Source organism: Scyliorhinus torazame, chromosome 16 (genome assembly GCF_047496885.1).
Source record: "Scyliorhinus torazame isolate Kashiwa2021f chromosome 16, sScyTor2.1, whole genome shotgun sequence".
Lineage (NCBI taxonomy): Eukaryota > Metazoa > Chordata > Chondrichthyes > Carcharhiniformes > Scyliorhinidae > Scyliorhinus > Scyliorhinus torazame.
Genome location: NC_092722.1, coordinates 151610240 through 151623156, shown reverse-complemented (window position 1 = coordinate 151623156; position 12917 = coordinate 151610240). Strand labels below are relative to the sequence as shown.

At 49.7% G+C, this 12917-nt stretch overlaps 1 protein-coding gene across 1 annotated transcript in view; it reads left to right on the top strand.

Annotated features, from left to right (window-relative positions):
- fank1 (fibronectin type III and ankyrin repeat domains 1) overlaps nucleotides 1-12917 on the top strand; it is a 77487-nt gene that overhangs the window by 18720 nt on the left and 45850 nt on the right. The window contains 2 exon segments of the mRNA XM_072477620.1: nucleotides 4671-4778; nucleotides 4780-4793. Of these exon segments, the coding sequence (XP_072333721.1) occupies nucleotides 4671-4778; nucleotides 4780-4793 (122 nt within the window).

Genomic DNA, 12917 nt, shown 5'->3' with positions numbered 1-12917 from the left:
GCCAGACCATCAATCGGTACACGCAGCTCGACGCATACCCCCTCCCACGCATATCTGATATGGTCAATCAGATTGCGCAATACCGGGTCTTCTCAACAATTGACCTGAAATCCGCCTACCACCAGCTCCCCATCCGGAAGTCGGACCGGCCATACACTGCCTTCGAGGCGGACGGTCGCCTCTACCACTTCCTTAGGGTCCCTTTCGGTGTCACAAATGGGGTCTCGGTCTTCCAAAGAGAGATTGACCGAATGGTCGACCAGTACGGTTTGCGGGCCACCTTTCCGTACTTAGATAATGTCACCATCTGCGGCCATGACCAGCAGGACCACGATGCCAACCTCGATAAATTCCTCCGCACTGCCACCCTTCTCAACCTAACCTACAACAAAGAGAAGTGTGTGTTCAGCACGACCCGGTTAGCCATTCTCGGCTATATAGTCCAAAACGGACTTCTCGGGGCCAGCCCCGACCGCATGCGCCCCCTCATGGAACTTCCCCTCCCCCACTGCCCCAAGGCCCTCAAACGCTGTCTGTGGTTCTTTTCCTACTACGCTCAGTGGGTCCCAAACTATGCGGACAAGGCCCGCCCACTCATTCAGTCCACCCAATTCCCCCTTGCGGCCGAGGCACAACATGCATCAGAGCAGACATCGCCAAGGCCGGGATGCGCGTAGTGGACGAGTCACTGCCTTTCCAAGTAGAAAGCGACGCTTCAGACGTCGCCCTTGCCACCACCCTAAACCAGGCAGGCAGACCCGTGGCATTCTTTTCCCGCACCCTTCATGCCTCTGAAATTCGACACTCATCCGTCGTGAAGGAGGCTCAAGCTATCATTGAAGCTGTGCGGCGTTGGAGGCATTACTTGGCCGGTAAGAGATTCACTCTCCTTACGGACAACGGTCGGTAGCCTTCATGTTCAATAACACACAGCGGGACAAGATCAAAAATGATAAAATCTTGTGGTGGAGAATCGAGCTCTCCACCTATAATTACGAGATCTTGTATCGCCCCGGTAAACTCAACAAGCCCCCAGACACCCTCTCCCGAGGTACATGTGCCAGCGCACAAGTGGACCAACTGCGGGCTCTACACGACAGCCTTTGTCACCCGGGGGGTCACCCGATTGTACCATCTGGTCAAAGCTCGCAATCTGCCCTACTCCGTCGAGGAAGTAAGGACAGTCACCAGGGACTGCCAGGTCTGTGCGGAGTGCAAGCCGCACTTCTACCGGCCAGACCGTGCGTGCCTGGTGAAGGCTTCCCACCCCTTTGAACGCCTCAGCGTGGATTTCAAAGGGCCCCTCCCCTCCACCGACCGTAACACATATATTCTCAGTTTCGACGATGAGTACTCCAGATTACCCTTCGCCATCCCATGCCCCAATATGACGTCTGCCACCATCATCAAGGCCCTCAGAACCATCTTCGATCTGTTTGGTTTCCCTGCCTACATCCACAGTGACAGGGGATCCTCATTCATGAGCGATGAGCTGCGTCACTTCCTGCTCAGCAGGGGTATAGCCTCCAGCAGGTCGACCAGCTACAACCCCCGGGGAAACGGGCAAGTAGAACGGGAGAATGGGACGGTTTGGAGGGCCATCCAGCTGGCCCTATGGTCCAGGAACCTTCCAGCCTCTCACTGGCAGGAGGTCCTCCCTGACGCTCTACATTCCATCCGGTCACTATTGTGCACCGCCACTAATAACACACCCCATGAACGTGTTTTTACCTTCCCCAGGAAGTCCACATCCGGGGTGTCGCTCCCGACTTGGCTCGCTGCTCCAGGACCGGTCCTTCTCCGTAGGCACATCCGACTCCACAAGGCGGACTCCTTGGTGGACAGGGTTCATCTGCTCCACGGTAACCCTCAATATGCCTACGTTGAGTTCCCCGACGGCCGCCAAGATACTGTCTCACTCAGGGACCTGGCACCGTCAGGTTCCACCCCAACAACCCCCCCCCCACCAATGCGCCCTCCCCCACCTCCCACCGCGCCGCCAATATTGACTCCACCAGATCACCGCCCCCCCCCCCATCTCCTTTTCCGCACAAGAGGACAAAGAGGATTTCTGCACGCTCCCGGAGTCGGAGTTTCCCGATGACGGGCCAGCATCAGCACCGCCACCACCGCCATCGCCGCCACCTCCACCACCGCCAGCACCAACTTCGTCGCCACCGTTACGCCGATCCCAACGAAGCACCAAAGCACCGGACCGGCTGAACCTTTGATGGACTCCGGACCATCAACATGGACTTTTCTTTCTCTACCACTGTACCTAATTCCACTAATTGTATATAGTTTCACGTTACCCCCGCCGGACTCATTTTTAACAGGGGGTGAATGTGGTGATCCACTATAATAGGAGATGTAAGCTAGGACCTGTACTACAGGTTCGCCGGTAGCTCCTGCCGGCTGGCTCCGCCCAGGGAGAACTGTATAAATATGCATGATCTCCAGTGCCCTGCCATTTCGCCAGCTGCAGCAGGAGGCCTCGCAACCGACTGTAATAAAGCCACAGTTGTACACAACTTTAGTCTTTGTGAAATTGATCGTGCATCAGTTACTCTCCTGAAAGAATACTAATTACGCTATACGGACCTTATTCGAATCTGAACATTCCCATTGTAATGTAAAGACCTTGGCTTAAGTCTTCGAAGACCGTACTTTAAGTCTTACCGTTACTTCCCTCACAATAATTTTGTTACCTTATTTTATTGACCCCAACGTTCTTAGTTAGATCCAAATACAACGACTTGTTTTAAGTATATGTAATTTTCTAATTTACAACAATTTATAGTCACTCTCTAACAGCAGTTTCCTACCACCCAATGAACTTGTGGATTTCCTACGATGTTACACTTTTTGTTTCAACAAGAGTTGGACACTCTTACCAGACTGCTTCACTACGATGCTGACTGCAGAATACTCTTCCCTGTCTGCTTCACTACGATGCTGACTGTAGGACACTCTTACCAGTCTGCTTCACTGCAATTCTGACTTCAGGGCAGTCTTCTCAGACTGCTTACCTGTAATGCTAACTGCAGGACACTTCCCAGACTGCTTCACTGCTATACTGACTGCAGGAAACTCTTCCCAGTCTGCCTCACCGAAATGATAACTGCAGTACTCTTCCCGGACTGCTTCACTGCATTGCTGACTGCAGGACATTCTGCCCAGCCTCTGCGGAATTAATTTAGGCCAAAACATTGCGTGCGTTGCATTCATGTCAATGTCTTGATTCCATTCTTCCTGAAAAATACTCTTCAATTACGATTATTGAAATGGTATTGCAAAAGATAAACTATCAATTCTAAGTGGTATCACACGAGGAATATGATATAGCTAACCTGACAGTAAAATGCATGTCCCCTTTCCTTTTGCTGTTATTCAGTTGAGTAACTTAATATTCGACGCATCTATGACGCTAATAAAAAATAAATACACACTTTTTGACATATATTATCGTCCTGTTCCATTTGTTAAATAAACTTAACTGCGAAGCTTAACAGTTATGTTATGGGTTTGCTACTTGAGCGTTTAAATTCAGCAAAACAGCAAAACAATTTCAAATTGTTGCTACAGTAACAACGTTGTGCTTGTTACCACTGCAACTATGCCAACAGCTGCTTACAGATCAGTTTCCTGCCTCAGGAGAGACATTTTTGTGTATGCGCTACATTAAAGCTGATAGTTCATCCATCTTCACTAAGAATAATCGAGAATATTTTACACTTACAGTCCCTCAGCTATATGAACTATTTATTGTATACACAAGCAATTTCTAATAATTAGGCAGAATAATTATTCATCATTGTTTGTTCTAAATCATAATTCTCTAACCTCTTTAGTGCCATTCTAATATATTGAGACGACAGCGGAATACTGGGAACATTGTCTATCATTTTTCACTGTTATTTTAACACAGATTTAGCTTCCTGGCCTGTTGGGATTCACCACTAGGTGGCAGAAGTGCATTGGCTTCAAACTGGCAGGCAAGGAGATGACATTAATTTAGCCCAGCAATATAAATTACCTTCAATCCGTCTGAATTAAATCCTATCAGTGTAAAAAGAAACAATTTTTCTCTCTGATGAACTTGATAATATGTTTCTTTTTCACCAATAACCTGCCCCCTTTTAGCCCATTATCCATAGGAGAGGAATGTTCTGTCATCTCTAAATTTCTGAAATCAAGTATGCTGTACACAGTATCCATCAATAGGCTTATTTATGGGTAGGTGAGACCAAAGTTCTTCATGCTGAACCACATAATATTAACCATTATGTCTTAGCACGAAAACCTTTACTCCAGGATTGTGCGATTTCCTGCCTTGAGGGGATGACAACCAACTGAGTATTTACTAAATTAAGACACAGTTGGAGAGTCCCAGGTTGAAGGGTATACATGCTAATCTTAATTCACTCTGATAGTCTCAGCAACCCAGCCGGGTTGTTGTCAAATAATGTAATCAGAAGAATGTTTATGTTAAAATCTCAGTAGGAAGGGGTATTAAGATGATCATAATACATATTTTTATAAGAATGATGCTCACTCTTTGACTGTTACTTAACTATTTGATAAACAGGTATTGAAAAGCCATTTTACGTTTTATCTGATTTACTATTTGTTTGCCTGTCCCAAAGTTCTTTATGACTTTGTTTTCCCAGAGGATATGCTAAGCGGCATGTTGTGACTGGCCTTGATGCTTCCACACCATATAGATTCCGACTAAAAGTCATTAGTCCGACAGGATGCTTTGCCTATAGTCCTAATGTGACTTTCTACTACCCGTGAGTCTCACCGAATGTTGCTGCTTTCTTCCCCCAAAGCACAATTGTTGCAACCGTGTTACAGTTAAATATGACCTTGCTTCATTCAGTTGACGTACTGGTAAGAATGTTCCAGGCTTTACAACATTTGCTGTAATAACTCGCAACGTTGTGCATTGCTTTCATGATGTCGCTCAATTATTGTATGCGCAGGTCAGTTTAAAAGAATATTGATTGAATTGTCAACTTTATCTCACGCACCAGGTGCAAGAGAAAGCAGGATGCAGTTTCTTATGCAGGACTGAAAGAATTGCACTTGTGATGTCCTGAATTAGCAGCAGCACATTGCTATCACGTTCAATTAGCTGGTTGAGGTGATGTCTTCGTTGTCTGAACTAGTTCCGTATGGACGGGTTAATTTACATGAACCTATGCTGGATTCAAGACTTTGATTTCTAATAACCGGACATTTAGTCCTGCAAACGTGTTGAAATTCTTCTCTGCTGTTTTGTACAGTGCATCCACGCTGAGTATTAATTGACTTGCGACCATATAGCGTATGATGTCACAAGTGCCTGTGGATGGTGATGGGCGGGGTGGAGTTTACTCAGGTCAATATCTCACTCACACAGATGTCCAAATACAAAAAAAATGAAAGTTTACTTAAAGTTCTTCAGCTACTCATCAAAAACAGGAAAGAATTGAAATAAACACCGAGCTATTCTTTGAGCCTAATTTTACACACAGTGGGTGGAATTTAATGGAAACATTTCCAAGTTAATTTGTGGCGGGTTTTGCAGGGAGTTCCCCACCTCTACCAAACGACACTTAGGACGGGATTCTCCGGTCCGCCAGCCGCATTTTTCTGGGCGGCAGCCCTCGCCGGCAGCGGGATTTTCCATTCCCGCCACTGGCCAAAGGGATTTTCCATTGTGGCCACCCCACGCCGCTGGGAAACTCACGGGCGTGGGTGCGCTGCCTGTGGCACTGGGAATCCTGCTGGCGAAGAATCCCACCCTTAGTCACGATTTTGGGCTCTGGGGAGTTTCTGTCCGGATTAGCCCACACTTTTTTATTCGCACTGTGGAGCTGAACGCAGAGATCGGGCCACCATTATGAAAGTGTCCCAATCTCTAACTGAGCTTGTGGGTCCCTACATCCCTCTCCCATCAGCAATGTTACCCCCCGCCCTCCCCCACACCCATGGGCATTACCCCACACCCTCCCAAGCGAGAACACCCCACTAGGGGGTGGTGACCACCCCCTTTAGGCCACCCTCATGCCCCCCCCCCCCTTATAGGCCTCCCGCCAGTAGCTCCACCCATCACCATCCCCAGGATCGCTTACATACCTGCCCTGCACCCCTCCTATCCTTCAAACCCCCCTCCTAACCGGCCTCAACCGGGACCTGGGATTCATGTCGCATTACATTCATCCCCCACCATCTGGCCTGCGAAATCCTACCAACTGTCCTGGCTTGGTACAATTCACACCTCTTTAACCTGGGGTTACCCCATCTCTGGATCTGTAAAGATTTAATCACCTGCTAATGCTCGCATTCCAAGCATTGTTTGGCATCTTTGAATTTGTCTATATATGTGTTTCTGGAACAGACCTCTTCATTCACCTGAGGAAGGAGCAGCGCTCCGAAAGCTAGTGACATCGAAACAAACCTGTTGGACTTTAACCTGGTGTTGTAAGACTTCGTACTGTGCTCCTTTCATGGGCATGGCTCCCTCAGACCCTGACCTTTGACAGTGCCATCCCGGCACCTGGGCAACCTTGCTTGGCAGTGCCAGTCAGACACCTTGGCAGTACCAGCCTGGCAGTGCCAAGGTGCGCGTGTTTCAAGGGGAGGGCCAGGGGACCACCCAGCACTATCCCTGGCCCATAGTATGCACACAGCAACTCTTCAATCTCCAACCAATTTGACATCTGCTGCGAACACGACTCAGTGCTCTGTTTATATAGTCTGGTAAGCCTACAATGCTGATTCCTGATAGGGGTTTTCCCTCAGTCTGCCATGCGACTTGTGGGTTGACTTCCTGTGGTCATGTTGGTAAGGGAAACTCGAGCCGCGCTCGCTCAGTGACCGGAAATTCCTGTCCGAAGTCAATGTACCGTTAAAAAAAGTCCGTGTCCCACCCATGGCGATCTTGCGATGGGTGCAGCCGAAGAATCCAAACCAATGCCACATAGTCTCATGAATACATAAATGTATATATCTTAGCGAAGTCTTAAATAGGAATACATAAATGTATATCTTACAGAAGTCTTGTATAAAGATAAGATTTCAAGAAAATTTGCTTTCAGTTTTAGTAAAAAGCATTCTTTGTTGAGGGTATGGAGGACCAGAGGTGGGGGAGGAGGGAACCAGGAACACTGCAGAATTAAACTGTTGTTGATCATCAAACCAACCAGAATGCCATCTTAGATACACAATGTGATAACAGTCTCTGAATACACAGGACGAGACAGGAGCGTGGGGAGACATAATTCAAAACTTCTGTTTTCAGCTCTTTGCCAACTTTTGGTTTGTTTTTCTTCCTTTGTTTATCAAAGTGGCATCAAAGTCAGTGTTCCTGGCTCCCTTCACTTATTCAGTTCTCTGTGCCCTTATCAAAGAGTGCTCATTCCTCAGAGGAAAACAAAATATTTGCATTTTATCTTTTAAACGAGACTTCTCTGAGATATATGTATAGGTCTCTGACTCCATGTGAGCATGTGACACCGTTGATTATCACACCATCTTTATACACTTCTAGCTGTTGTTTTAAATCTGTCTCAGACTGATGAGACGGATTAACCGCTTTTAAAAAAAGTATGTTTATTAAGGTTTTACCACTTGATAAACAATGCAACAGAACCACAAGAATGATACAGTGCAGCAAGCACATGTAAAGGCTCAGCAACCATGAGTACAACGGGGGACAGGGAACACAGTATAACCAGCTCAATGCAATCATTAGACATAACTTGATGCCTTTATAAGCCCAACCAGAGAATAAAGGAGAAACAGGATAAGGTCATGAAAACATGATAAAATGGTGCACACCTTCCCACACAGCAATTTCTTGCAATTGCCACTAGAGTTCAGGATATATTTGGATTGGATTGGATTGGATTTATTTGTGATTGGATTTTTTGCGCCATATCGGGTGCATATCAATGCATATCTCCCTCTACTCCACCACGGCCAGAGACACCACAGTCTCCTCTCCTCGGATACCAACCCTTTGTGCGTCCATGCAGGAATCAATCACGGATTCCTCACACTCACCCTTAAAAAAATAGGAAGCATACAACAAAAATACACGAGAACCCCAGTTCTAAAAGAGTGTTACATATATACCACACAACGCAACAAAACCCCAGTCTCAGGACCAACATTATTCCCTTCATTTATACAGAGAGGACCAGCAGCAACATGTTTGGATTATAATCAGTGTCCTCAACACCTTCCAAGAAAACAAAAAGGAAGGAGAAGTAGAACTCCCAGGAGTGGATCACAGGATAACGAAGGATCAGACCCCATCATGGTCCATCATCCCTGAGACAGGCCCATCACCCATTAATGGAGAAAAGAACAAGCTGCTCATGCAAAGAAGAAAGCATTGCGACCATTAAGTGTGCAACAGGATATCAAGCAAAGTACAGGACTCAGCTCAACCCCAAGCTCCCATGCACAGAAGAAGCAAAATCCAGCCTCTCAGGATGTCCGTAATGAGTTATTTCAATAAGGGACATCCCAAGCTCCAGAGGGCAGGAGGATACCAACCACAGCAACGGGCCTGGGACATTCTGACACAGAAGAATCAAAACCCCCCCCAGGGCCTCCGGGACTTTCCAAAACCGACACCCCAGCCGATCCTGCACCTCACAACCACACCCAGGGCAGTGCACCACGCCCTTTACACTGAAAGAAAATTACACCATCACCAAAGAGAAGAAGAATCATCAATAAACACAACAATTGAGACCCTGGGAGGAGGACCGCAAATCCCCCCCCCCCCTCCCACAACCTGGTACAATAAAGGGAACCACCTGTGGACCAGAAAGAACATTTGAAGAATAATAGACACTGCCCACGCTGCACGTCATCACAAGAAGGATATTAAAGGAGACGACAGCCTGAACAGAGACACAAACACTGCTTCCACATGGAAAACCCAACCACAACGAGGCGGACACTCAGGAACCCATCACATAAGACCGCCTAGAAGACGATGTCTAACTCCCCCATCAAACCTACCCCTACAGGAGGGAAGGGCTCCAACAGTGTAGAGGTATGGCAAACAGACTCTCTCTTCAACACATCAATCAAAGATTGACCAACCGCACCTCGACGTGCGCTGCCACTCAATTGCTCCTGTTCTAATAGCTCTAAAGAAAACAGACCCAAAAAGAAACACTCCAACCTCAGGAAAGGTTAGAAGGAACCCAGTCCACCTCACGGTACAGAGATCGGGATTCAGTGACGCCGGAATCGCGAATTGTGATTGGGCGGAGAATCGGGAGTCAGCTGAAAATCAAGGTTGGCGCCTGCCACCCAACGGAGTTCCATGCTCCGGCAGCTCGATGGCAATGTGGACGCGTTCCATGCCCCGTGCCAGCATGGGTATTCAAAATGTACAGTAGTGTTTGTTAACATATCGTTAACGGGTCCAACCCAGTAGTCGGAAGTGATGTTGACGCAGTTCACTTGTGGGATTTAAAAACGTGGACCGAGGCCCCAGAAACCACACTACTAGAGGACCTGATAGGCTCAAGCAGCAAGGACGGGTTGCTATGTTGGAAAATATATGGACAGTTCATGGACAGAGCCCGAACACCACTGGACGAGACCAGACAAAAATGGGAGGACGAACTGGGGACGGATGTAATGTGGGGACTCTGGAGCGAAGCACTGAGCAGGGCTAATTTCACCTCCTCCTGCGCAAGGCTCAGCCTAATGCAGCTCAAAGTGGTGCACAGAGCACACCTGACCAGAACCTGAATGAGCTGGTTCTTCCCGGAGGTGGAGGATAAATGTGAACGGTGACAGAGGGGCCCGGCCAACCACGCCCACATGTTCTGGGATTGTCCTAAATTTGCTGGGTTCTGGACAGCCTTCACTGAGGCAATGTCCAAGGTTGTGGGGGTGAGGGTTAAGCCATGCCGAATAGTGGCAATCTTCGGGGTATCGGAGCAGCCAGAGTTACACATGGAGAAGGGACCAACGCCCTTGCTTTCGCTTCCCTAATCGCCCACCAGAGAATCCTGCTCGGCTGGCGATCAGCAGCAGCACGCACAGCTGCAGACTGGCTCGCGGACCTTTCGGACTTTCTCCACCTGGAGAAGATTAAATATGCCACCCGAGGGTCGGAGGAAAGCTTCCTAGAAACTTGGGGGCAGTTTGTTGGCCTGTTCCAAAACCTATTCGAGGTCAGCAATGAGGAGTAAGTTAAGAAGAAAAAAAATCAAGATATTTTGAGGAACCAAAGGACTGCGCAACCCCGGGGGGGGAGGGCGGGGGAGGAGATGGAAGGAAGGTGGAGAAACCGCAAAAGAAGAGAAGAGGAGTGGGGGGGGCACTTTTCCCTGAGAATAAAAGCAAAACACAACCAAAGCCAAAAGGGGAGGGGGGGTGGAGGAAGGGAGGGGGAAGGGGAAGGGGGGGCGCGGAAGGGGGAATGGACCATAGACTGATCCAGAGGGCGGCAAATGTATATAAGGTTAATTAAATGAAAGACAAAATAAACCTTTCTGTAGAATAAAGTAAATTAACATGGGTAAGAAAAATGTGATGTATGCATACAATTGTTTATAAATATGAGAAATGCCAATAAAAATATTTTTTTTAAAAAGGCGGACCGGGTGTCGTGGCTGGTGAGGGAGAGAGAGGAGGTAAGAAAAGTTTCCAAAGGCTCAACGGTGGGATGACAGTTGGGGAGGGGGTGTCACCTGCCAGAACTGGGAGTGGGGAGGGGCTAGCGGCGAGGGGGTTGGTGCCAGGAGATGGGCGTGGGTCTGGGGTGCCCCCCAGGATCCGCGTGGAACACCGTTGCCGCAGCAGTCAAAGCAGCCATCTGGCTGCCCAATCCACCAACTGTCCACTGGGTTCCATAAGTGTGCAGAACGCTACCAGCTGTGTGGGCGTGTTGGCCTCCAGGTCACCCCCCTACGAACTTTCTGTGGGCATGTTCCAGCTCAGCCAATGGCCCACCAGGTGTTGGCACTCCTCAATGCACCCATCCAAGGTGCTGCTCCACTGCAGGGGGAGCAGGGGAAGAGCAGAGCGCACACCAAACAGCGGATGCATGCACTGAGGCTTTTGCTACCACCCTGGCACACTGCCTCTCTCAGGGAAGATGTCTCACCGGTGGCACTATCAGCTAACCCACCCCACAGGACCACAGGCTGTTACCAAGCCCTGCCTGCCTATTTTGCCCCTACCCCCAACCATTCTATCTCTGGACAGGTAGGCCCCAACCATGAGTCGCACACATGACCCAGCTATGGTCCCAACAGGTACCCACCTACCTCCCCCTGCCCCATATGTGAGCCCTGCCCGTACGCATGCCACCAAGCATGGAGCTGGTCGGTGGTGCATAGTGCCCAACCACCCCCCCCTCCCCCAATCAGGTGCCACCCTGCTGGGGGAGTATCATACAGCCCACCCAAGGAGAGCTCTCACAGTATACCCCACAGGAGGGCTCAGAATAGTGGCCGCAGAGCATATCGCTGGCATGGGTAGTGCCAGCCACCGGTATCCTTGCAAGCAAGGATAGGTGGCGGGGTTAGAGGCCCCCTGGTGGAGTGCAGAAGGCAGAATGTCACGGGGAACGGTCGGGGATGGGGTTTGGATTGGGAGGGGAAATGGGACATGCAGGGGTAGGGGCTGCAGTGCAAGCCAGGGCCACCGTGTAGCCATTTGGACCTGAATGGGCACCAGAGTACTCACCAGCTAACATGCCCGCCGTTAACCCCCTGGGACAATGGATTTTGGAGTCCAGCCAAGAATGGTTGTCATCTGCCTGGCGGCGGTGGCCCTTGTGGACACACTGAGGCTGCACGGGCATAACAGGAGCCAGAGGAGCAGAGGCGAGATGGTGAGGATGGAGAGCCAGCCGCTCAACAGGCCAGGGAGGAGGTGGGAAGGAGGCACCGCATCAGGCCCCCATGTATATCGGCAGCGCCTGTTATTTGAGGACCTGCCAGGCGGGGCGTGTCATTGATGACTGTAGCTGAGCAGGGAGACCGTGCAACATCTCTACCGGATTATGGTGTACCTGTAACCAAGAGGATATCGAGGAGAGCAGCGGCTCCCGGTGGCCGTCAAAGTGATGGTCACCCTGAACTTTTACGCCACAGTGTCTTTCCACGTGCCAAATGGGGACCAGTCTGGGATCTCCCAGCACTCTATCCGCAGGTGCATTCACGCCCTCATGGCTGCCCTATATGCCTGGACGGCGCACTGTATAAACCTCACTGTGAACTGCACCCACCAGGTTGTCCAGCAGTGGGATTCGCCACCATCGCAGGCACACCCCAGGTCCAGGAGGTGATCAATGGGACACATGTCCCACGATCAATGGCGCATTAGGGGGTGCCATTCATCAACCAGGCCTCCACTCGATGAACGTGCATTTGGTGTGTGACCACCGGCTGCACATCGTGCACCTCTGTGCCCGGTCCCAGGCAATGTGCACAACGTCCTGGAGCACTTGGCGGTTTCCGACACCTTCAAGGTGCTCCCTCAGGTGATGGGTTGGCTCATTGTCAACAGGGATTATCCGCTGCAGTTGTGGTTAATGATGTCTGTCTGGAGACCCCAGATCAATGCGGAGAACCGTTACAATGACGCCCATGCTGCAACCAGCAACGTCATCAAGCGGTGCATCGGCTTCCTGAAGCTGTGGTTCAGGTGCTTGGACCACTCTGATGGGGCACTCCAGTATAACCCTAGAAAGGTCTCCCACATCGTGGTGGCCTGCAGAAGCAGAGGGGTCATGCTGGAGGAGGAGGAGGATGAACGCCAGGCCTCATCTGATGAGGAGGATGTGGAACAGGGTCAGGATCGGCATGGCATGAGGCTTGGGTGGGCATAGGAAGCTGCATGATGTGGCTGCCTAGGCTGACTCGCACGGGACAACCTAACCATCT